We start from the raw sequence: 27,113 nt of genomic DNA on the forward strand, positions 1-27,113 counted from the left end.
TCCAAAAATAAGTTACAAGAGTTACTGCTTACCTCAATCTGTGCTTACCTGATTTCAAAAGCACCTGTAATTGTATATTATATCCTTAGGTTTTACTCACCTAATATAACTGTGTGTTATGACAAAAGTAGTTATAGGTTTTTACTGCACCTAGAATAAGTGTTTCACTATTCACCAAAAGTATATTGTCCAGTTGACTGATTAAGTGATTTGTACTGAGAATCATTATACAAAAGAATATTCTGAATGTCAAACGTAAGATGCCCTTGCATTACTGAGTGTAATTGTAAAATGTAACCATTGGCTTTTACTCCCCAAGAATAGGTGTGACCTATACTGAATGTGTATGAAAAGGTTTTGACCTGGAGAGAGTGAGACCCTTTTTTCCCAATCTCTCAGGTATTTGAATGTGATTTTGTACACTGTTTCTTTTGGTTGTGGAGTCTGTCAAACTCCATAGGCATCATCTTTTACATTGTGTCACACATCACCTTCAGTGCAGTGACACAGGGAAGTCTCTTAGATTTAGGGGTTTGACTTCCCTAGAACTACTGTTCGGTATTTCAAATCGGTTCTATACTTGGGTCTGTGTTCTCTTTCAAGTATAGTGTTATGTTTTTATACTGTGATGTCTTATGTTTTAGTGCTTACTAACCCCTAGATTTATCTGGGCCTACCAGTATTTAAATAAATCCTTTTATTTTTACAATACAAAGTGTTTCAGTGTTTCTTTGTATCATTAATATTACAATTTAACTTGTACGGATTCTACAGCCCTCTCTCCCTCCTAAGATAAGCCTGGCTACTCTGTCTACGCTACCCTATACTCAGGTGGTTCAGCCTTATACTAAGAGTGGAGTCTTGTACTGCCTCAGTTGAATGGTTTTACTTGGACTTCAGAAAAGCTGTCCTAACAGGCTCTTCTGACGTTGTTTTGCCTCACTACAGCCCGCATCCCTCCCAGCCTCAGCCTGGTTGCTTAGCCATTGCTACCAAACCGTGTGGTGGTTCAGGCCAAAGCTAAGGGGCCACAACCCAGTCACCGAAGGTGGGCTTTTCCAAGTTCTGTCAGTCAGTAACTTGTGTAAAACCCCCTAACAATAATGAAAAGCAAGGTGGTATGGAACCATCCAAAACTGTATAAAACAAACAGTAAAGTAGCACGAAGGAAAGTGGGTGGGGGGGGCATAGATAAAAATAATGTGAACCAAAAAGAAAGGCCGCCATTACTTGAGAGAGATTGAGGTTATGGATCAACAGCCCCGTTATGTTGCTATGTCTTGCTGTTTCAGGGAAATTGACATTGTTGTAATGACCTAGATTTGCCTTGGGTGCGCTTGTGCAGGGTGTTGAGGGAATAGCACCATTTGAGGATTGGTCATTTTGCCCCGTACTTGCAACGGGTCTTCCGTTTCGGTTGCTTGAGTGTATGTAGTATCTGGCTGGTAAATCTGGGGGTCCTCTTTGTGCACAAGATGGCCATTGTCTGGTGGCAGTTGAGGGTATGCAAGATGGGTCTGACCTTGTGGACTGGTTGGGGTGATGGATGACTTTGGTGTTGAACCCTATCATATAGACTGGCCTCAGCTGATGGTACGCTGCTTGACTCCCCGCAGGTGAAAGTGTGGAACACCAGCAGCGGCTTCTGCTTCGTCACATTCACAGAGCACACGAGCAGTGTCACTGCTGCTACGTTTACCTCCACTGGTTTTGTCATCGTCAGCGCCTCACTGGACGGCACCGTACGAGCCTTTGACTTGCACAGGTGAGGCCTTTTCTCATTACCATAATTCTATAGGTCTGGCCAGAAGTACCAATGGTAAGTTTCTGTGTGAAGCTTTGCTTCCATTGACATCAATAGAGAACCGCCAAACCTTTCTTATCTTTTGCTTCGTGTCTGGACTTTTGGAGAGAAGTTAAAGGCTTTTGCCTTCTGTTCCTTGCTCAACTCATCTCTTTTGGGAGTACTGGTAAGTCCCCAAGGCTACCAGTGATTGTGGGGCCCCTGTGGCCCTTTGCTTGATTCCTTGTTTTAATGTAGTAGACATAAACTTATATTGTAGTGTGCAAGGGTACTTTTATTAGGTTAGATTTTCATTTATATGCCAAATCTGATTTACATGCGAGACCCCCAACCCTTTCTGTTGGACTTGTGGGTTCTTTTCCCATGTTCCTGAGTCGTTGGGAACCTTTTTCCCCACTCAGCCTTTCTTTTTACTCTTTTTATGCGTGTCATTGCTTTGACTCTCCAGAGTGTATTTTTGAGTCTATACTTCCCTATAGCCTTTTTGGGCATCTCCATTTTATTATCGCAGTACAGAGTCCTTTCTGGGCAGTGTTGCTGGATGGGTGCCCCTTGGGCTTCCCTATTTTATTTTGACTTACCATGCAGAACATGTGTTTTCAAGCTCAGAGAGGGATTTTCATCCCCTATGCGTTTTTCTATTGAGAGCAGCACCCCCCACCTTATGTGGACTTCTGGGGGGATACATGGCATCCTCTTTCTCACTGCTCCTGCAACATTTCTGTTACGGTGACAGGCTTACTATTATGGCTGGTGGTGTGTGTTTTACTCGCAGGCTGTCAAAGCAGCTGCACTAATGCACAGAAGGGTCACCATTCTGCTAGACTGGTGGCTGTTGCGGCAGTCTTTCTAAAGTCCAACTAAGGGCTTCATGAAACCATAGCTGAGGCAGTACAAGACTCTTCTTAGTATAAGGCTGTAGAACCTGAAAGCTTTTGCTAGCGTAGACAGAACAACCAGGCTTATCTTAGGAGGGAGAGTGGGCTGTAGGTTGGTGTAAAGAAATTGTAGCATACCTATTGTCCCAAGACACACTGAAACACTATGTATTGTAAAAAAATAATGGTTTATTTAAAAACAAGTAGGCCCAGATAAATCTTGGAGAAAATAAGTAATATAACATGTCATATAAACTAATCATAAAAACCAATGCAATACCTATGGTATGCAAACTGTTAGGGGGATTAATCATTGTTATGCTACATGCCCTCTCCTAGTGAGACCCCCGGCACTTTTTTCTGGCCCTTTTTCTTTCAGTCGTGAATGAGTGAAGGCTTTTCCATTCATTTGTTCTTGTGGGCTCTATCTTTTGGAACTCTGTTCTTTGTATTCTACCTGTACTATGGAGCCTGTCTGCTCCATAGCTCTGAAAGGCATCTGTGTTTTACTGCGGCAGCACACAGCTCCTTATGGGCAGTGTCGTTGGGGATCCTTAGGGTCCTCCTTTGTTCTTAAACCTTACAGTCTGAGAGATTGGCACACTGTATTCCGAGAGTCCCACTTCGAGGTTATACTTTAGTAAACTATGTGGTATGTACATCCCCAACTCTTATCAGTCTATACTACTGCTGCTGGAGACCAGGTAGAGTGGCAGAGCAGTGAGGCTTATCTTAAGAGGACAATGTGAGCTGTAGGTAAGTACTCTGACCACAGTTAGACATGCACACCAAAGAAACACACATATAGATTGTTAGGCAAGATTGTATGCAGTGCCCTTTGGGTGCACTACAACAACCCTGACTACCTGCAATATAAACCCAACCTATGGTATATGTCTGCACTACACAGGTTGGTAGCGTGTGGAGTAGCCAGGCTTAAATCAAGGGGGTCAATGTGAGCTGTAGGGGAGTTGCACAGAGATTCACAGTCCTCATCCTCACCGAAACCTGGCTGAATGAAAGCTCAGGCCCGGCCTTATCACTTGCCATCCCACCTGGATATTCCATCTTTAGGAAAGAGCGCACTTCTCGGAGAGGTGGAGGCGTTTCCCTCATCGCGAGGGACACCCTCTCCATCAGAGAAGTAGAAGGCATCCTTGACAGCAACAGCGACTACCTCCTTCTAAAAATCAATGTCTCACCCAACTGCACCATATCCATGCACATTGTCTACAGACCCCCAGGCCTGTGTACTGACCTCCATGACACCATTATCCCTGCACTGTCTCACAACATCAAAAAGACCTCGCAGGTTCTACTCCTCGGTGACCTCAACCTAGGGCTGAACGACCCCAAAGACTCCCCTGCGAAACACCTCAAGAAGGCACTCTCCAACCTCGGCTTTGCGCACTCTATTTCTCACCCCACGTACATCAAAGGACACACCCCTGACTGGATCAGCCATCACAACTGCTCCCTTCTCATCACGGCCAACACCCCTATCCCCTGGTCCGACCATCATTACATCCAATTCAACCTCGGAACCAAAAAAGTGTGTCTCTCCGCCACCACCGTGCCGCGCCACCTACGCAAGGAGCTCACGCCTTCTCACAGTCGAGAACCTAGCACCTTACCTCCTTAACCCAGCCCTTCAGGCCCCCTCATCGAATAACCCCGATACCTTAGCTGACACCTTCAAGGATGTCATCACGTCAGCCGTGGACGCCATTGCTCCCCTGACTCTCAAAAAAGCTAAGAAAGCCAAACATGCCAATTCATGGTTATCCAAAGAACTCCTCAACCAACATGCGCAAAAGAGGATTGCACTATCCTCCTGGAAAGCAAACCCCTCTGAAGCCACTAAACAGACGTTCAAAGCCATCTCCAAATCTTACAAGACTAACATCACTCTGCCAAAGGCTGCTTCCTTTAACGCCAGGATCGCTGACGCCAATTCCGGATCTAAGGAACTATTCACCATCTTTGGGGAACTTGAAAAGCCATCTGCCCCCCCCCCCCCCTCCTCAGTCATCAAAGATGACAAGTGGTGTAACAGCATTCGATCTGCCATGCTAGAGAAGCTCAACACCCTCCAAACAAAAATTCGTGGCCACCAAAAAGCTCTCTCCCACATTATAGCGAACATGCACACCAAGCCACCCACCAAGACTACGTCATGCCCGTTGTTCGAATTCAAAGACATCACTGAGCAAGAGGTCATCACCCTGCTCAACTCTATCAAACCTTCCAATTGCAAAGGTGATGCCTGCCCAGCCAGCCTCATCAAAGACTCCGCACCTACCCTAGCCCCCTTCCTTACAGCCTTTATAAACTCCTCCTTCCAAACAGGCCATGTCCCATCAGGACTTAAAGAAGCGTGGGTACGTCCACTCCTTATGAAACCCTCACTCGACCCAACCGTCTTGGGGAACTACAGGCCCATCACGACTGTACCATTCTTGCTCAAAATTTTGGACAAAGCAGCCTATCTGCAAGTCCAAAAGTTCCTAGAGGACAACCGTCTCCTCGGCCTGCGGCAATCTGGGTTCCGCCCCCGACATGGCACTGAAACGGCCCTCGTAGACCTAAAGAACCAAATGGATGATCTCAGAGATGCAGGCAAACCTGCCCTCCTACTACTCCTTGACCTATCCGCAGCGTTCGTTCTGGTGGACCACAATACCTTGTGTCACCACCTAGCCACCCAAGCCAACTTCTCCCCTAAAGCCTGCCAGTGGATCACTTCCTTTCTCCAAGAAAGGGCCATGAAAGTCTCTTCTGAAGTTGCCGCTGCCACCCCTAGCCTCCTCACCTGTGGTGTCCCTCAGGGATCCTGTATCGCACCCACACTCTACAACCTCTTTACTAGGCCCTTGTTTAGCATCCTGGACTCCCTTGGCATTTCATATACCAACTATGCGGACGATACGCAGGTACTCATCCCACTCACGGGTGACTACCTAGCAGACACAGACACCCTCACCTCTATCATCCAATCCTGGATGGCGGAGAATTGGCTTTGCCTCAATAGCGAAAGGACCAAACTCCTTCTCATTGGGTCACCCTTCACTCTCGGTAACCTCGGAGATCAGTACGCCTCCTTCACTATTGACAACATTCCAATTAAGGTCTCGAACCATGTTAAGACACTCAGAGTCTACCTTGACTCCGACCTGTCGATGGATAGACGGGTCAATGCTATCGCTGCATCCTCAGCCTACTACTCCAAAGTCCTCAATGCAGCCAGGCCCTTCCTGGCCCGTCAAAGCTGCCTCACAATTGCCAGGACAATCATCGGGTCAAAAGACTAGACTACTGTAATGCCCTTCTTGTGGGGACATCCAACAAAAACCTGGCCAAACTCCAGCTAGCCCAAAACAATGCACTAAGGGCAGCCACCGGCACCGCAAAAAGAAACCATATCTCCGAAGTCAGAAGGCAAGTACACTGGCTCCCTGTCAAAGAGAGAATTATCTTTAAAACTCTTGCCCTCACCCACAAATGCCTTCAGGAACTTGCCCCTCCTTACCTGACTAACAGAATTACCAGGCACACCGCCACGAGACCTCTCAGATCCCTTTATGCCAACACAATTGTTACGCCTACTACACGTAAAGTGCGCGCTGGGGGCTCCAGCTTCCTTACCCAAGCAGCCACGCACTGGAACGCTCTGCCACCTCACCTAAGACTCATTGAGTCCCACCTAGCCTTTCGTAAGGCTATCAAAACTAGACTTTTTGTCTAACTTGCCGAAATTGTATCATCTACTGCATATATGCCTGCCAATCTGTAACTAAAAACCCTCCTGGCACCTTCCTGTAATCTTAAATCTGTGTATCCTCTGTAACAGCGCCGCGATGCCTTATGGGCTGCAAGTGCGCTTAACAAATGCAAATAAATAAGTATTCAAATAAACTCTTGCACACAAGGTTTCTCGATAAAACAATTATTTATTTATCAGTCAGTTAGAATAAGTCTTCAGAAGGGAGCAATATAAAACACCCCACCAATATAATTCAAAAATACACTCTTATCTAAATGAGTGAATGGGACGACACGCAGGCACTACCTGCACCCTCAGGTGGCTTCAGTAGCTGGGCTGCGGTTGGCATTAATATATCACTGTTGCATTAGGAATATTCACAGGAAGAGCGTTCACAATGAAACAAGTATACACACAGTTATTCTCAAGCAGGTAAGTACTTTAAATACAACCCCCCCCCCCAATGCCAAGTCAGTTAGCCCTTTCCTGGAAGGAAGGCAAAACACACATAAGCAGCAGAGAGAAGAGTCATTCAGGGACCCCAGGCCAACCAATGTTAAGTTAGCAAAAGTCAAGGTGGACTGAAGCACTTCTTGCAGGTAAGTAGAAAGTCTTTTCCAATGTCTAAAAAGTCTTTGTCGAATAGACGCAATCAAAGTAAGGCCACAAGCTGATTGGACTGTGAAGTAAAGAAGCTGCAAGAAGCTCTACACATGCAACCAAACAAGTCTCCGATGAGAACAAGTGGTTACACAACAAGAGGTAAGGTCTCTTTGACTGTACAATACCTTTAGGTTAAAGAAAAAGTGCAGCAGATGACCCCTGTCCCTGTGCAGCTCTGCAGATCTCACTCTTCCTGGGCCTCAGTCATGGGGACAAGAGAGGACTTCTGGGGACTCCTGAACTGCAATGGGACGGTCACCGCTCGCAACCGGCAAATTTCAAACAAGTGGCTGTTTGGTGTTTCAGCTCCTCGTGTCTACCGCAAATAGCAGTGGTTCCTGGCTGTCGAGATGGGCTTTCCTTGCTTCTGGGGTCCCACACTCTGTTGAGGGGGCTCGGTCAGTTCTGCTTCCTGGGAGTCCGGAGGATCTTCCTGGAGCTCTTGGCCAACTTAAAAGCAACGAACACGAACTGGTATTCGACTCCCTGGCTATTCGGTTCCAGCAGCGACTACAGTGGATACTCGACCAGCATTGAGAGGATGTCTAGGTGGCTTACTTTGCAGTTGATTGGTCCCACCAACTCAAAGGGAGAAGTCGACTTGCAGGAGCATCTCTGTCGATACAAATTTGGAGTTTCAGTACAGCAGTAGGGCTTCACCGGCTAACCAACTGTCCAGGAGTTGCAGCAGCCGTCCTCTTCAAGTTCTTCTTCAGAGTCCTTCATCCAGTGGTCGACTCTGCCTTCCAAGCCAAAAAGCCTCGCCTTTTATGCAGCTTTCTCCCATTCATTCCAGCCAAGCTGTCACCCACCCAGCAGGGTGGCTGTCCTTGCCGGCCAATCACCTAAGAGTGCATTCCTGTCTCCTAGGAGACTAAGAACAGGGAGTTTTGGGCACCTCCCTCACTTCCTGCCCCTACCAGACACCCTGTAGCCAGAGGTGGGTTTCACTCGTGAAGCCCGCCAAAGACAAAACAAAGGGACCAAACCTGGTTTGGCGCGCAGAGTAAATATCAAGGGGGACCTTTCCACAAAGAAATGGTGAAAAAAGACGACAGGCCATTTTGACAAAAATGCCACCATTGGGTGCTTCACCGGGGCTGCATACGCAGCCCGTGGTAAATGCACACCACGGTAGTTAAAAGTAAACCTCTGCCACCAGCCATTCATCGAGGAAAGGGTAACATAAAAATGTTACATGAGAAGGTAGACAAAGGGGATACTAGGTAACCCCTCCAGCACCCTATTGTACGATCGTGTGTGCTGGGTCTAGAAAGTTACAAATGTAAGTAAAGTCAATTTCACTTTACTGCTCTTGGAAACAGTAGTTTATTCCAGAGAAGCTATTTAAACCTTGGCAAATCTAAGAGACTTCCCTGTGCCACTGCACTGAAGGTGTTGTGAGACACAATGTAAAAGATGATGCCTATGGAGTTTGACAGACTCCACAACCAAAAGAAATTGTGTACAAAATCACATTAAAATACCTGAGAGATTGGGAAAAAAAGGGTCTCACTCTCTCCATGTTAAAAAAAAAAATCAAGTCCTCAAAATCCAGCAAAGGTGGAGGTCTCTAAGTTGGAGGGAATTAGCACATTTTTGAGAATTCTCCCTAACATAGATTATATACAATTTTATATATTTATTATATTTACACCAGAATCACCTTAAATACCTCTTACGTTTACACAAGAACACTTTGGAATACACTTCAAAGGACACTTATTAGTCTGCGATTATTCGTGGTTACATTTGTTGCAACTTTAGAAAGTGAAAAGACTGCTGTCGTATTATCAGTAACTATGTGCTAATTTCCTCCCCATTAGAGACCCCCAGCTCTTTTGCTGGACTAAGGACATTTTAATTTTAACTTGTGAGTGAGTGGGAACTTTTTCTCACTCATGTAATATTTTTTATGTTGCCCTCACTACTTGAAATGGCTGGTGGCAATGGCTTTTCTACTGCAGTACAGCACCCCTGGGTGACCATTTTGTCAAAATGGCCCGGTCTCCTTTTTTCCCTATTTTTTTGTTTTTGTTTGTGAGGTCTTTCTTGGGTTTTACTCTGCGCGCCAAGCCACGTTTGAGCCCTTTGTTCATTTTGCCTTTAACAGGCTTCAGTACTGAAACCCGCCTCTGCCACTAGTGTGTTTGAAAAGGCAGGAAGTGAGGGAGGTTCCTGAAACTCCCCTGTCCTTTGTCTCCACGGAAACCTGAGTGCACCCATTCCCGATTAGCTGGCTGTCTTTGCAGGACAGCCACCCTGCTGGGTGAGTGACAGCTATGCATGAATGGCAGACACCTACTTAAAAGACGAGGGTTTTGGGTCTGAAGACTGAGTCGACCACTGGAAAGAAAAACCCGACGAAAAAAACGTGAACGAAGCTTGCTGCAACCTCCTGGACCTTTGAATTGCTTGGTGAAGCCCTGCTGCTGTGCTGAAACCCCTTTTTCAATTAGAGAAGCTCCGGAAGGGATACTTCTTCCCTTGGGTTAGTGGGACCAACTAACCCCGAGATGAACTCCACTGGACCATCTGCCCCGACTGGCTGTACTACTTCGCTGCTACCGAGTGCCAGGGGTCGAGAAATCCGTAGTCTAGTGCAACGTGTGAGATCTGGCCAGAAGCTCCAGAAGTCTCTCCAGGTCCCTCCAGAAGCAGAACGACCAGAGCTCGTGTCCACTACCCAGAGTGCAGAACCCCATGAGTGAAGGAAGCCCAACCGGTATCCAGGATCCGCGGTGGTGCTGTTTACCAAGCACTGAAACCGTGAAGTGGTGCTGACCTGAAAAGAGCCCGTAGCTGCAGCTGAGCTCTGAATTGCTGCCCCAGGAGTCCTCCAGACGTCCTTCCTCTTGTCCCCACACTGAGGCCCAGGAATCCCGAATCTGCATTGCTGCAACCAGACAGAAGCAAGCTGGACCACTCTTCTTCTAATCAAAGGTACTGTTCTGACTTGGGGTACTTTGGCAGTGTCTTTGCTTTGCTGTTCTCAGTTGAGACTTGCAGTAGCTACTTTGCTAGAGTTTATTTCGGTTGTACCCTTCACAAGTGTGACAACTTGTGACCCTACAGTGATTTTTCTTCAAATCTCTAACTTTGTGCAATACATTTACTATCTAAGAAGTGCCTCAGTTCCATAGACTTTGCTCCAATTGACTTTGGCTGTCCTGGCTGCCTGCAAACCCTTCTAGTCCATTTGACTTTGATACTTAATGTCCCTCATAGGTGATAACTTGGTTTTTAACTATTATTGCTGGGAAAGGTTTTCTAGACTTCATTCGAAAATGTAAGTGCTCACATGCTCGTAGAACCTGTTTAACCTTTTCCCTTCCCTTAACATTTCCTTTCTACAAACCTCAGAATCTACAAAGTGTACTAGTGATGTATAATTGCCATTACTGTTCTAGTTAGTGAACCCCCTTCTGGTTATAGAAAGTGTGTAAGAAGCATCTCTAAAGAGTACCTACTAGCTTTATGGTGATTCTGAAAAAGTATTTTAAAGTATATTTGATTGTTACACATATTGCCCTTTAAAAGAAATGCTTATTTAAAAACTACTGTTCAATAAATAATGATTTAATAATAATTTAGCATTCATATAGCGCTACAAACCCTCAGGCATCTGAGCGCTGCTTATTATTACCCACGGTGTGTGTTAGGCAGAATCCAGGGCAGTTCCCTTAGGGAGCACTACCCCAGATTAGGACTACAGGTGAGAGCAATAAATCCCCTTTGGTATCAGTCTGTACCACAAAGATTTAGTTGGTAGCTGTGGCTGAGCAGTCAGACTTATCTCAAGAGGGAGATGAGCAGTATTCAGGGTTGACACAATAGGTGGTACAGTACTATGGAGCAAGGAAACACTGACCAAAGCTTTGTATTAAAAAGAGAATATATATTTATTTTATACACTTCTAAGTCAACACATAGATCACAGTTAATAAAGTAAGTTAAGTTTAGTCAAAAGAAAAGCATATACAACTCCCTATTTAATTGTAGACAAGTTTGCGGTATAGTGAAAACTGAGCAAAACGGCACAGTGAAAACCTTCTACAAATGGCACTCTAACAATTTAACGAAAGGGAGGGAAAGCACAAGTTAAACTGAAATATCTTCAGACACCCCCTAGCAACACTTCCCTGAAGTTTTGTGAACAAGTAATGCACAGTAACACTTTAACCAAAAGACAAGTGAATGAAAACTGAGCAGAATGGCACTCCACAAGTTAAAACCGTAGGAAGGAAGAGGGGTTTAGAAGATTTAGGTGCATCAACATATTTCTCATTGAAAACCAATCTAGTGAGAGCAGATCTAACACATCAGCCAGAGTCAGTAGGCCTGAGCCAGAGTCAGTGGTACAGGACCAAGAGCTTAGGAGCAAAAATGTTCTTGTAGCTGCATTCCAGTCTTTAGTAGAAAACTTTTGAAGAGGTAGATGCGAGGCAAAAGACAATGTTAAGAGAGAGGGCGGCCAACCCCACAAGTAGATAAAGGATTTAAAACACCTTTAGGGCTACGACAGAGAAAGGGCGGCCTGGCGGAACAATGTACCTTAAACGTGGAGAAGTGGCTCCTGCGGTGGCGGTTTGTTTGTTTTTTTTCTTTATTTATAATGCGCACCATACCCCGAGGCATCAGGTTGTTCCTGGTAGTTCCAGCAGGTCGAGGGGGTCCAAAAGAGGGAGAGGCTCTCGTCATGGAGGAAGGTTCGAGTCAGGGATGAAACCACAAAAGAATAGCCTAGAACACACATAGCAAAAATGCCTAAGAGTGGGAAAAAGAGTCTCACTCTTAGCAGGTAAAAAGAAACAAACCCTTAAAATCCAGCAAAGTTGCTGGGGGACTTTATAGGTAAGGGAAATCAGCCATGAAATGAGAATTCTCCCCAACAGTGTGTGGTGCTCATTTATCAACCTCGGAAGGATGAAAGGTTGTTTGCCCCTGCCGGGGTTCGAACTTGCATCAGCAGGCTCTGCACAGATGTCAAAGCGAGCACTCTACTTGCTGTGCTATTGGACCGGCATAACCTAAACCTTTTGGATACTTGGATTGGTGAATTTCAATGCTACAGCTCTACAGCTCTCATGTACCCCACTTGACATAAGCCTGGCTGCTCACTCACACTACCAACTTGTGTAGTACAGGGCTTTACCAATAGGTGGGTTCCCTAATACCAAGACAAGGGTTGTGTAGTGTCCCACAGGGTTACTACATCAATTCTTGCTCTCATGTATATTGGCTGGGCGATCCTGCTTTGGTAGCCATAGTCTGTTCCCCCAACCCCTCACATCCACCCCCCCAACGCTTGTACCATTTGTACCCATCCTTTCTCGGGTGCTCCCATGGACCATTGCTGTATCAGCCTAATTTGAGCAGCACGAGTTGGCAAGGCCCATCCCTCCTTTAGCCATTAGGCGCATTAGCGTTGTTAAAGCTATCTGGGGGGTTTTGTTGTGCCACACGAAAGACGAAACAACCCTATGTATTTTATGGAAGAATGATAGGGGGACTTTGATAGATAGGGCTTGAAAAAGATAAAGCGCCTTAGGGAGAGTTACCATTTTTACGGAATGGATTCTACCCAGCCAGGATATCGTCTGAGGATCACATTTTATAAGCTTAGATGTAGGGGGGGGGTTAGTTGGCAGCATATAAAACTTGTAATGTCGGGATGATTTTTACTCACAATAGATTGATTCCCTTTTTCGCTCATCCAAGTTGAGTGGTTGCTTGTAGATCTAAGATTTCCAGGGGTGAAAGTGATAGATTTAAAATTTCCAATTTATTTTCAGTCCCGCCACCCTCCTCCCCCCCGCCCCAAATTTCTTAAATGCACATGCAGCTTCTTGTAATGTGCTTGACAAGTCTACTACGATAAGCAGCATGTCGTCTGCATATGGCATAATATTACGATTGGCGCCTCCGAACGGAATGTCTTTTGTTAGGGAGAATTCTCAGAAATTTGCTAATTCCTCTTTACCTTAGAGAACCCCAGCAACTTTGCTAAAATCCAGCATTTTCATTTTGAACCTGGAGAGAGTGAGAACCCCTCCCACCCCCCTCTCATGTATTTTAATGTGATTTTGGACACTGTGTCTTTTGGTTGTGGAGTCTGACAAACTCCATAGACATCTTTTTGCATTGTCACACAGCACCTTCAGTGCAGTGGCAAAGGGAAGTCTGTTAGATTTCCCCAAAGGTTTAAATACCTTCTCTTGGATAAACTACTGTTTCCAAGAGCAGAAAAGTGAAATTGACTTTACTTACATTTTGTAACTTTCTAGACCCAGCACACACTATCTTACAATAGGGTGCTGGAGGGGTTACCTAGTATCCCCTTTGTCTAGCTTCTCATGTAACCATTTTATGTTACCCTTTCCTCGATGAATGGCTGGTGGCAGCGGTTTACTTTTAACTACCAGTGTGTGCTTTTACCCCGGGCTGACATTTTTGTAAAAATTGCCCCAGTCTTACTTTTTCGCCATTTCATTGTGGAAAGGTCCTTCTTGAGATTTACTCTGCGTGCCAAAGCAGGTTTGGATCCTTTGTTTTGTCTGTGGTGGGATTCACGAGTGATGCCTGCCTCTGTCTCCCGGGTGTCTGGCGGGGGCAGGAAGCGAGGGAGGTGCCCGACACTCACTGTGCTTAGTCTCCTAGAAGACAGGAATGCACCCAAAGGTGATTGGCCGGCTGGCTGTCCGGCAAGGACAGCCACCCTGCTGGGTGACTATCAGCTAGGCTGGAATGAATGGGAGAAACCTGCATAAAAGGCGAGGCTTTTTGGCTTGGAAGGCAGAGTCGACCACTGGACAAAGGAATCTGAAGAAGAACTTGGAAGAGACGCCTGCTTTAACTCCTGGACCGTCGGTTTGCCCGGTGAAGCCCTGCTGCTGTGCTGAAGCTCCGAATTTGTATCGACAGAGAAGCCCCTGCAAGTTCGACTTCTCCCCTGGAGTTGGTGGGACCAATCAACTCCAAAGTAAGCCACCTGGACATCCTTTCGAAGCTGAATGAATTTCCACTGCAGTCGCTGCTAGAACCGAATAGCTAGGGAGAGAAACACCAGACTGTGTGCTTTGCATTTAATCTTTCCAAGAGCTCCAGGAAGATGCTCCGGACTCCCAGGAAGCAGGACTGACCGAGCCTGAGCCACCTCAGCAGAGTGCTGGGACCCAGATGCAAGAAAAGCCCATCTCGACAGCCAGGAATCGCAGTGTTGCTATTTGCGGTAGACGCGAGGTGCTGAAACACCGAAGTGTCACTTGTTTGAAGATTGCCGGTTGCGGTCGGTGACCGTCCCATTGCAGTGCAGGAGTCCCCAGAAGTTCTCCCTCTTCTTGTCCCCACGACTGAGGCACAGGAGCACCAGGATCTGCAGAGCTGCACAGGAACAGAAGCATCTGCTGCACTTTTCTTCAACCTAAAGGTACTGTACAGCCTAAGAACTTATCTCTTGTTGTGCCACCTGGCTTGATCTCAGTTGAGACTTGCCTCGGTTGCTCTTGTAGAGTTGCTTGTATCTTCTACTACTCGCAGGCCTAACAGCTTGTGACCCTACATTTGATTCTACCTTTGCTACAAAGATTTCTAAGACATTGTGCAATACTTTTACTTACCTGCAAGAAGTGCTTCAGTTCACCTTGACTTTTGCCCAATTGACATTGGCTGGCCTGGCTCGTAGAATGACTGTTCTCTTTTCAGCTTATGTGTTTTGCCTTCCTTCCAGGAAAGGGTTAACTGACTTTGCATTTTTCTTTTAAAGTACTTACCTGGTTAAGAATAATGGTGAAGACTTGTCTTATTCTGAAACCTCTTTTCCTTGGCACTCCTCTCGTATATTCTAAATGCAACAGTGATACACATGATCATTGATAACATCAACATACCGGTCTCCACCGCTGTCAAAACCCTAGGAGTCTACCTAGACAACACTCTCCATGTCAAGACAAGTCAGCGCCACCACCAAACTCATCCTTGCCATAAAACCCTACCTTACCACACCCAACTGCCTCGCCATCACTAGAGCAACCATAGGTGCCAAATTAGACTACTGCAGCGCCCTCCTAGCCGGCACATCTGCTAAAAATCTAAAAAAGCTCCAAATAGTACAAAATAATGCGCTCCGCGCTGCCCTGCACATGCCAAAATCCGACCATGTTTCTCAGGCCCGTAGAGAGGCACACTGGTTCCCAGTCAAGGAAAGAATCAACTTCAAAATACTCACCCTCACGCACAAATGTATCAATCATACTGCTCCGTCATACTCATCAGAGACCATAAACAGGAAATCCTCGCTCCGTCCAACAAGAAGCCAATATGACAACCAACTTCAAGTGCCCACCATAAAAAGAGCCAAAGCTGGTGGCATTGGCTTCCCACACATAGCCCCCAAGCTCTGGAATGACCTCCCCACCGCCCTTAGAGCTGAACCATCCCTGCTATCCTTCCGTAAATCTCTCAAAACCAAGCTCTTTACCTAAAACAGCGCCACTACCCCCTCCCACACTCTTGCCTAAGCTGTACTGCATACGCTCCGCTGCCTGAAATGTAACTAAATACAAATGTAACAAAACAGTACTGTATGCATTATGCCTTGTATACAACACCTTTTATGCACAGACTGTAAATCAAATTGCCTGTACCATAATCAACCTTTCTCCTCCATGTAACCAGACAATTGTATCTTTGAACTGTAACAGCGCCACAATGCCCACGGGCTGATTGCGTGCTTTAAAAATCCGAAAAAATAAATAAATGTACACAACACTGTAGCTATTGAAGTCACCTGAGGGTGTAGCAAGTGTCTGTGTGCCATCCCAAATGGGCATTTGCTGATTTAGAAAACTAAGAGTGTTTATTTTTTAAGTGTATTTGTGTGTTGCTTAATATTGCTCCCTTCTGAAGTAGGTTTATTCAAACTGACTGTTAAATAAATTAATAATTTTTTAATCAAGAAATATTGTGTGTAAGAGTTTATTTGAATACGTGTCACTGTGAATCTCTGTGTAACTCCCCTACAGCTCACATTGCCCCCTCTTGAGATAAGTCTGGCTGCTCAGCCACACTACCAACCTGTGTAGTACAGACTTATACCAAAAGGTTGGGTTCCTATTGCCAGGAGGTCAGGGTTGTTTTAGTACACCCAAAAGGTACTGCATAGAATTTTGCCTAACACCTTTTATCTCCCCTGTCGAAATGTAACCAGTAGGGGTTCCAAGTGTAATGCATACAGCATAGGTGAAAGGGGGCCCCCTTGCTTGATACCGAGCTGAAGGGAAATAAGAGAAGATAGCTGACCGTTTATTAAGAGTCTCGTCGTGGGATTCTTGTAGTTCGCCTTAACCCACCCAATGTAGTTTGGCCCGAATCCTAGTTTATCTAGTGTCAGAAAAAGAAACAACCATTCCACTTGTTCGAAATGCCTTTTTTGCATTAATAGAGACGGGGACTGCTGGAATCTGTTTCTTCTCGACTTTGTCCAAAATGTGGCACACTCTGCTTATGTTGTTGTGCGTTTGCCTAGACTTAATAAAACCAGTTTGGTCTGTGTACTAGCAAGGGTAAAAAAATCAACAATGCGATTGGCTAGCACTTTGGTGAAAATATTGGCGTCTAAATTGATTTGTGCAGTTGGGCAATAGGTTCCACAAATAGTTTGGTCTTTGCCTGGCTTTGGAAATAGGATTATTCTGGACTCTTCCATGGTAGGGGAAATCAGTTCTGTATGTAAAAAAGAGTTATTGTATAATTTGGTTAAGATAGGAGTCAATATGGAACAGTATGGCTATCCATCCGGTCCAGGTGATTTGTTTAACGGGAGTTCTCGAATAACCCTGGACACCTCATCTGACATCATAGGTACTTCAAGGGTCTGAGTGCCTGCTGAGGTGAGCCGGGGGAGATTGATCAATTATAAGTATGCTATCTGGAGATAAGGATCTGGGGTGTCAGATTTGTATAAATCGGTGTAGAATGACTGTGCCGTCGCCATTGCAGCACACGAGTTGAAACAGCTCCAAGATGGCCGCCCGTGCCATTTGAATCTTTCCTGCACCTTACTTCCTTATCTGACGAGAGGCGCCTGATGATTGGCTTCTGTAGCCCACTTTTCCTCGCATCCGACGCCGGAAGGCGTAAGCCAGCCGGCCCTTCCTGGAAAGGCCCTGAGGGCAAGGCCAGCAACTGTCCTGAGACTGTCCTGAGACTGTCCTGAGACTGTCCTGAGACTGTCCTGAGACTGTCCTGAGACTGTCCCGAGCCCAGGGCCATACTCCCTGTTTGTGCTCCTGAGACTATGAGTAACCTATGACTGCCTACACTTACTACCTATGCACTCTATAACTAGCCACCCAGAACCTACAGTCCCCTTCATTACTCCACCTGCACTCGCCGTGCCTTCTAATTACTGAGACAACTCTTGCTTCAATAACCTGCGCCTAGTCCGATTGTGAATGCTCTTTTGCTGCTTGTGCATTATACTCCCACGCATGGATCATTCTAAGCCGCAATGTACAAACTGGACTTGGGTGCCCCATTACTTTATGGCTAATATTGAGTGCCATTCAGCGATGGCCTCTATTTCATAGCCTGACTCCACATGCACCCTTGACTGCGCACTCTGCATTTTGCTGTACATTTACACCCTGCTCGTTCCTCGTTGCTAATTCGAATCTAGGTGATCTATTGTTTGTGCATTTTGAACTACTGCCTTTCTGGCTCCCACTGCAATTTACTACCTTATGTGTGGTATCTGCCAAGCCCCCACTGTATAGCACCTGGCTTTTATGCATCAGAACTGCTAGACTCACGCTGCCACATATGCTAATTGCCAGTAGCCCTACACTGCATAATCCCTAACTAGCTCCACACACACACAATGTATATCCCATTGCTTTACACTGTTTTACTTAGATCACTTCTATATATTATCAGTCTACACTCTACAGTATCCTACTTTGCTAGTAAACTCACTACCACTCGCGCCAGCGTATACCTTCCTTAAACAGATCGACATGATCACTTCACCTTGCACTCTTCTACAGAGGAACCTCAAACTACGTGCCAGACTCCCAAGGCTTTATGACCCTTTAACCAAATCAGCGCAAAGTAAGGCCACCACCAGTCCTCGCAACACAAGCCACTCCCAGCACCCTCTCCAACTTAAGAGCAGACTATTCCGAGAGACTATCCTCGCCTCGAAAGGCAATCCTAAAATTCAGCCATCATTCTTGAAACCAGTACAGTCTGGGACACAGGGCACACTTATAAATGCCTGCTCTATGGTAGCCCATGCAATAGATATAGCCGACCTACTACACAATAAAGATTTAGACTTCCTAGCTGTTACCGAATCTTGGCTCCACCCAGCAGCTGGTCCAGCAATTATGCTAGCCCTACCAGACGATTATACCCTATTAAGACTTGATCGTACCACCTCTCGAGGTGGAGGTCTCGCCATAATAGCTAAAACCAAACTAACATTGAAACTTTCTCCACCCCACAATACAGGCTCATGTGAATCCCTAACTGCTAAGTTAACCCGATCAAACACGCAGTCTGTATCTATTCACCTCATATACCGACCCCCCAGGCCTTTTAGGATCTTTTGAAGAGGACCTTACCAACATCCTATCAAACAATCTCAAGAACTCCGGGAGCAGGCATCCAGACATTTGTTTAAACCTCAGCAGCCCCGGCTAGGCGCCAGGCTCATAGACTTTACTTACCTGATGCAGACCATGCTGCAAAAGAGTCCAAGCCTACATGAGGCCTGGATGGGACTATTTTGTTACAGGGACTATTTTTTACTGTGGCGTGGCTTTAGGGAACTACTTACCTGGGACTACTTTGGAGTCTATTTAAACCACACCCGAACAGCAGCACATGCTTCGCGTTATTCTGCATCCGGCAGCGTGACGCTCACCGTGCTTGCAGCCAGCATCCAGTCTTCTGCCACACCCCCGTACCTGCAGCCAGCATCCAGTCTTCTGCCACGCCCGCCTCGAATCCGGAGCTCCTAGAATAAAGAAGAAGAAAAGGACAAGGTTAGAAAACAAACTTATTTCAAATTCCTCACCTAATTCCGGAACCATTTCATCTCCAGACCTGGAAAGTACATCAGTCCTGCACGCGTCGCTTCGCCAGCTCCAGCACGGCGCCATACTCGCCAGTTATCACAGCATCTTTCGATCCGGCACTGTCTCCATCATTTCTTCGCCGTAATCCGGCACCTAGGGGACACAAGAAAAAACAAGGTGAGCCAAGGGAATCAACAAATACAACCTCTTACCACCATAGACTTACCACGGCGGTATTATTCCATAACTCTCCACATTTTCATATGCCGCATCTGTAAAGAGGGAGAAAAACAACACGTTAACGCATGCAATAGTTACCAGACAGCGTTGGGTAACACAGACTCTTACCTGAACGCCAGCAGCAGCTACGAGACCTTCTTCTCACGAACTCAGTTGCAACTTAAGGAAGGAAGGGGACAAGAGTGAACATCGGGCACATTGAACTCTTTGAACTTGATACTTACCAATCCCGCCAGGGACTTCAGAGTCAATACTTACCGGAACTCTCCCAACGCCTTCAAACCAGTGAAGTAACTGGTATCTACGCGCCCCTGCAAGACACGCATGATGGAGAGCTCATCTTTTACGAACATAAGGTGAGTTTACTAAGGGGATATCGGTGGTGATTAGTGGGGGAGAGCGAGAACAGTTGGGAGGCCATCACTAAACCCACAGGTGGTTAATCCCTGTCTCCACTTGCAGGAAAATACTTCTTCGGGTCCAGCAGACAAGACTAGACGGGCCAGTCCAGACAGTCATCTCTGCACTACGCATTACGTTGAAGGAGACCACAGCTTTCCGGGTCCGATGGACACCTCTGTGGGGTCCAGGTGAGCGTAACACCCTAAGAAAGCCCACATCTCAGAGACTAGAAGATCTGTCAATTGGCTTTCAACAAAAGACATTTTCTTCAAATCTGTCTCTCTGACCCACAAATGCCTCCACCAAGCTGCCCCTCAATACTTGATAACGAGATTCACTAGACCGGCATCCTACCGTCCTTCCAGAAAGGTCAACTCTAACCTCCTTCTAGTGCCAAGATTCAAACGTACCATGTCTGGAGGGAACAGCGTTCCTGTTAAAGCAGCACAATTCTGGAACTCCCTACCACCATCCCTCAGGGAAGACCTTCCATACTCACAATTCAGATCCAACACCATCCTCTGGCTCAGGGAACATGACACTTAACGTTCCTCCTTACTGTGCTATACTAGAAATACTGTAAACTGTTTATAGTGTATATCCTTTTCTTGGTGAGGGACTGTTTGTGATGACACCTGCTGCAGTACCTACGCGCCCCGTTAAATTAAAAGGGTTTGTCCATGAAAGTTGAGGTAATGTTAAAGATCTTGCGTCGCACCAGGTTTAGCTACTACGGAGACTTAGAGTCCCTCCACTCCGTTTGTGACAATATATAATGGTTGTGTTGAGCTATCCCTTGATAGTGCGCCGAAAAATAATGGAATGGCAAGTAGTGATGATTAATCAATTCCTGTTTATTTTTGTGATGTTAGAGCCTTTGTGGATGACACGTGTTTCGGCAGAGCTGCCTTTATCGAATCCAGGCTATATAGATAGCTCATAAGTCACTGCATAATGCATAAAGGTGCTGAAGTTCACGACTGAAAGTTGGGAAGTATCCGGTATTTTCGGTAATTGAAAACGGACCTGTTTCACAGGCAAGTTTCTATTGCCTTTTTTGTAGCGTCTGATCTGATTAAGGAAACCATGTCCCTGTTTCTTGGTAATGATTGAAGTACTTGGTTCATTAGATTCAGCTTCTTCAGCTTCTGGACTAGCTGAGGAAGTATTGGGAGTTGTCTCCTTGGATATTGGTTTGGTGAATTTGTTATATTTCTCCTGGAAAGTGGACACTCTCTCTTCACTATAATCCCGGTCGTCCCTATAAAATTTTCTTAGTTTTCTCAACTCTCATGGACAAACCCTTTTAATTTAACGGGGCGCGTAGGTACTGCAGCAGGTGTCATCACAAACAGTCCCTCGCCAAGAATGCAATACTTGTCTTTGTGACATCACTCTACCACGCAAGACCCTCAAGCTAATTCTATCTAAGCCAACAATGGCGGAATACCTAGAAAATCGAGAACAAGAAGCATATACCCTTTTCACCCCACGGGGTAATAATACACATGCATTTACCTCTACTACCCCTAAAAGAGAAGATCTCAGATCTAAATTCATTAGATTAGAAAGGGTATCTCGCCGCGAAATCGACAAATTTTGGGAGATTGTCTCGCTAAAAAACTATCTTTCTAAAGATCAAATACCGAGAGGTTTACGTATTCTCATTTTTCCTGATTTCAATAAAGATGAAGACCATGACCTAGCCAATAACTGGGAAACTAATCTTAACCATTGCTCCAAACAAATGCTCCAGATGCTTATTGAACATGCTGAAAGAGAACAAGCAAGATCTATAGCTCAAATAGATTCTATTAAGAAAGAAAGACATGAAGCCAAAGCTCTTGAGGTTACAAAGGAAAAAAACTTTCTCAAAATGTATGAAATACTAAAAGAATATCAGGATGATATAAAACTGCGAAAACTAAGAAAATTTTATAAGGACGACCGGGATTATAGTGAAGAGAGAGTGTCCACTTTCCAGGAGAAATATAACAAATTCACCAAACCAATATCCAAGGAGACAACTCCCAATACTTCCTCAGCTAGTCCAGAAGCTGAAGGAGAAGCTGAATCTAGTGAACCAAGTACTTCAATCATTACCAAGAAACAGGGACATGGTTTCCTTAATCAGATTAGACGCTACAAAAAAGGCAATAGAAACTTGCCTGTGAAACAGGTCCGTTTTCAATTACCGAAAATACCGGATACTTCCCAACTTTCAGTCGTGAACTTCAGCACCTTTATGCATTATGCAGTGACTTATGAGCTATCTATATAGCCTGGATTCGATAAAGGCAGCTCTGCCGAAACACGTGTCATCCACAAAGGCTCTAACATCACAAAAATAAACAGGAATTGATTAATCATCACTACTTGCCATTCCATTATTTTTCGGCGCACTATCAAGGGATAGCTCAACACAACCATTATATATAGTGTATATCCACCAATCCTCTATGTTTAGACACATTATATAACCTGTAAATATTGTATATCTCTTTGTAATTATAACCTGTTGTATTGGTTCTAATTGTTTTTGATGCTTCCAGCAATGTAACCTGGGCTGGACTCCATCTATTGGGCTCCCTGTAACCTAAGCTTCACAATCCTCTTGCTGCCTCTGCGCCCTGCTACCCTTGGGTTAGGTGCGCACTACTACTAATAATAAACAAACAAACAAATGATTGAAATTGTTTAAGGGTATGATCGGTTTCAGAGGTCACCTCCCCCGAAGGTAATTTAATTTGGCGTGTAACCCTAGATGCTGCTCTTTGACGAAGCTTGGATGCCAGAAGGCGATCCATTTTATTGGCTTCAATATAATATTTCTGTTTAAGAAATAAAAAGGATTTTTCAGCTTTGTTGGTCAGGTGAAGATTTAGTCTGCCTGCTGCAGCTCTGAAAGCTTTCTGCATCCGTGGCTCTGTCAGTTTCCATTTTTTTCAAAATTTGGCAGAATTCCTCCTCTAATTCTACTTCCAATAATGTATGTTGTTTGCGCTCATCAGCTTCTGCAGCTATGAGGCGACCCCTATTTGTGGCTTTAAACGTATCCCAAGTAACATTCAGTGAGGGCTCCCCTCCAAGGTTTAAATAAAAAAATGCTCTAATTTGTCCAGCTATCTGCTCCCTCATAACTTGTCTTGAAATAAGGTTGGCAGGACTCTCCAGGAGGACCACAACCTTGGTTTATCTTTTGTCCGCTTTAGCGTTCGAGTGAGAGGGGCATGATCTGATACAGTAATTGTGTGCGTCATGATTTGCGTGATAGCCCCCAAGCGTGGGGTGGAGACCAGGCATAATCTACACAGGAACATGAACTATACATATGTGAATAAAAGGTGCATCCTTTTTGGTCTCCCTTGAGACTGAGCCAGATGTCTACTAAGGAAAAATCTGCAAATATTTGCTGTAATCCACTCGAGGGGGGAGGCGGCGCCCATCGAGTTACCCCACTTCTGTCCCGTATTGGATCCCATGCCAGATTGAAGTAACCCAATATTAACAATTGGGTGTCCTAGCAAGGTCAGGGTCACAGTCCTAGCTTTGTCAGGGATGTGGCCGGAGGATAGATTGAATTTTCCACTTGTGCTGGTAGTGTACCGTCATTTTCTTGCTTTCTTTTTCAGATACCGCAATTTCCGCACTTTCACCTCGCCTCGTCCCTCACAGTTCTCTTGCCTCGCTGTGGACTCCAGTGGGGAGATCGTGTGTGCAGGTTCCCAAGACTCCTTCGAGGTGTTTGTGTGGTCCATGCAGACAGGACGGCTGTTAGATGTAAGTTCTCAAACAATGTTTGTTCAACTTTGGAAACCGACATCTTTTAAATCTCATGTAGTTCCTGATTGATTTCAAAATGTTGGATAGTTTAAGTGCCGGTTTCCCGGTCTGTCTCTCTCTGCACTTGTACAGAAGTGAAGTGCACTCTGCTGATGCTGCTGTGATTCTCGTTTGTGGATTTTACTAGAAATGTTCACATAGCAACATTTTTCATCTGTTAGGACGGTTTTTCTGAGGTCCAACTAAGGGATTCATAAAACCATACAACTGAGGCAGGACAAAGCTCCACTCTTAGTATAAGGCTGTAACACCTGAGTATTTGGTAGCATAGACTCAGCAGCCAGGCTTATCTAAGGGGGGAGAGAGGTCTGTAGGAAGGTACAAAGAACCTGTAGCATACAAATGGATTAACAGAAACACTTACACCCCGAAGTATTATAAATAATAAAGGTTTATTATAAATACATGAAGTCCAAGGTAAATCTTGGTGGGTAAGTACTTTGTCATAGAATCATACACACAGTATAAAAACACAACACAATGCTTAAGGTACACAGACCAAAGCATAATGCTTGTAATTCTAGGTTAGCCAGTCCTAATTATACATATTTGGAATAGAACACACCTATTCAGGGGGTGTACACCCACAAGTTACTTTTAGTAATTCAAGGGTAGTAGGCCCTGTCAGTCATGCAGTGATACTCTGCAAGAAATCACATAGTTAACCAACCCGGTTACCAGGATACTTTTCTGAATAATGGAACACAAATTCATGGAACAGTATAAACTTAGACTACATTTACCGTAACACTCAGTTATACTAGGTGAGTAAAACCTAATGTTGTAATAAACTATTACAGATGCTTTTCAACACTTTCTAGGCAAAAAGCCCAAACTGTATAAGTCCTTCCCTATTCTTGAGCGTCAGTGGCAGGAGGGGGTCACTAGGTCTCTAGTGGTTAACAGACAGGTCAGGATAGGCACAGATGTTGCAGAAGTCTGAGTTCCTGAGGAAAGCTGTTCACACAATGAAGTTTTTTACTTTAGAGGTGCAGAAAGGTTCCATTGACTTCAGAGAAGAAACCCGAGAGGGGTTCTAGAAATGGGCCTGGGTGTACTGGATAAGAGGTCTTCTAATCGTATGAATCACCCCCAAAGCATCACAGTAATCACAGAAGGCTTAAGGTAAGTAATACCCCAGCCAACACAGTACTTCAGCACAGAAGAGGAGTTTGCAGTTGGATGTCTTCAGGATCTGCAGCCTAAAACCAGGCCCTTGAATTCCGTGTTATGACTGAAGACCGGACACTGGAAGGGAATTTGCAGCAGGATCGTCGGGGAAGACTCCAGGCAAGTGTTTCTTCGCGGCTGGATGTGGTTTTGCGGTTTTGGCACCCTTTTCAGGAGCCAGGATAAGACTGAATATCGCAGTCGGATGCTTGTCGCTAATCTGGTCCAGCGCTATGGAGAGGGGACTTCAAGGATTCAAATAAAGTCCCTGGAGGTCCAGAACGATGCCACCAAAATGTCCGCACGTTTTGGAATTTGGAAGACTGTGCACCGCATAATGGCTCGAGGTGCCAGGGTATTGCAGCCCAGCAAGGTCACAGCACGACGTGGGATGGCTCAAAATGCAGGTCTTCTGGAGTCTAGTGGGTCTCACCAGGTTCTGGGATGGGGATGTCATTTTAGAGTCCCCAGGTCGCTTGGAAGGAAGGAGCATTAACAGCAGGGTCTGGTTACACAGCAAGCTCTCTGGTCACTGATTTTGGGGAGAATGTTCATTTCAGTGCTAAAATTCTCCCACCTTAGAAAGCCCCAGCTCACTGGACTTGGGACGTTTTAATTTTAACTCCTGAGTGGGACCTTTTTCTCACTCTCACATTTGTTTTTCCCTGATTTGGATTTTATGTTTTCACTGTTTTTGGGATCTAACAAACTCCATAGGCATCTGCTTTTTGTATGGCGACACACGGCACCATCCGTGCAGTGTCACTGAGAAATCATTTAGATTTCTCTTAAGGTTTAAATACCTCTTCTTGTGTGAACTACTGTTCCCAAGAATAGTAAGGTGAAATTGATCTTACTTACCTTTTCTCTTTATAGGTCCAGCACACGCCATTTTATGTGGAGTGCTGGGGGGGGGTTACTTAATAGCCCCTTATCCTACTTTCTCATTTAACACTTTTTGTTCCCCTCACTACTTTAAATGTCTGGTGGCAGTGGTTTACTTTTGACTACCATTGTGCTTTTCTACCGCAGGCTGACCCCCCAGCTGCAGTATAGCACACAAGGTTGTCCATTTTGTCAAAATGGCCCCCGTCTTCTTTTTTCACCATATTCTGTTTGTAATGTCTTTGTTGGCTCTTACTCTGTGCGTTGAGAAAATTTGAGCCCTTTGTGTGTTTTGCCTTTGGCGGGCTTCAGCCCTGAAGTTCGCCCAGGCTCCAGTGTATCTGGAAGGGCAGGAAGTGAGGCAGGATCCCGAAACTCCCCTGCCCTTTCCCTCTAGCTATGCCTGAATGAAACAGTTCTGATTGGCCGGCTGGCGGTCCTGAAAGGACAGCCAACCTGTTGTGCAATTGACAGCCTAGGCTGTGCATGAATGGGAAAACTTGCTTAAAAGGTGAGGGTTTTGGGACTATAGGCAGAGTCGACCACTGTAAACCGTAAAGAGAAGCTTGCTACAACCTCCTGGACCTTGAATTGCCCGGTGAAACCGTGCTGCTGTGCTGATCTCCTTTTTCACCTCGACAGAAGCTCCGGCTGGAACGACTTCTCCCCTTGGGTTAGTGGGACCAACTAACCCATAGACTAACTCCACTTTGGCACAATCCCCAACTTGCTGTGCCTCTCCGTTGCTGCACATGCCCAATACCAGAGGTCGAGTGTTCATAACCGAGTGCAACGTGTGCCGCGGAATGAATTCGGCCAAAAGCTCCAGGAGCCTCCTAAGGACCCTCCAGAAGCAGGAAATCCCGATCCAGAGTACAGGACCGAGGGAGCAAGGAAAGTCCAACCTGCAATTTTTTCTGCATCAGTGCTGTTTGCGAAGCGCTGAAACCGCGAAATGCCACTGAATCGAAGAGAGCCCGTAGCTGCCGACGACCTTCCAGAGTACTGCCGCAGTACTGCCGCAGAAGCCATTCAGACGTCCTCCATCTTGTCCCCACGACTGAGGCTCAGGAACCAGGGTCTGCTTGGCTGTAGCAAGACGACATCCAGCTGGACAACTTTTCTTCTAACCTGAGGTACTGTTTGGGCTTGGGGGTACTTAACTTCTTGGCTTAAGTCGTGATTTCTCACTTGAGAATTGTACTTGCTTAACTTTCTGAGTTGATTTCAACTCCCCTTTGAACAGGCCGAACAGCTTGTGTGTCTTCAGGGATTTCCTTTTGAACAATCTGACTTTGTGAAAGAGTTTTATCGAAGAAGTGCATCAGAACTATAGACTTTGCCCAGTTGACTTTGGCATTGCTTGTCCCTCCATAGGTTGTAGT

General features: G+C 45.5%; 1 protein-coding gene across 3 annotated transcripts in view; it reads left to right on the forward strand.

The window, feature by feature from the left end:
* Positions 1 to 27,113, forward strand: part of PWP2 (PWP2 small subunit processome component) — a 306,748-nt gene that overhangs the window by 93,910 nt on the left and 185,725 nt on the right. For all 3 annotated transcript variants that reach the window (XR_011283393.1, XM_069635678.1, XM_069635679.1), the window contains exons 11-12: positions 1,617 to 1,765; positions 23,463 to 23,610. Coding sequence is in view for 2 of the 3 variants with exons in the window: in XM_069635678.1 (XP_069491779.1) it covers positions 1,617 to 1,765; positions 23,463 to 23,610 (297 nt within the window). In the remaining variant the exon portion in view is untranslated. The remainder of the gene's footprint in view (positions 1 to 1,616; positions 1,766 to 23,462; positions 23,611 to 27,113) is intronic.

Source organism: Ambystoma mexicanum, chromosome 7p (genome assembly GCF_040938575.1).
Source record: "Ambystoma mexicanum isolate Mex_15411 chromosome 7p, UKY_AmexF1_1, whole genome shotgun sequence".
Taxonomy (NCBI): Eukaryota; Metazoa; Chordata; class Amphibia; order Caudata; family Ambystomatidae; genus Ambystoma; species Ambystoma mexicanum.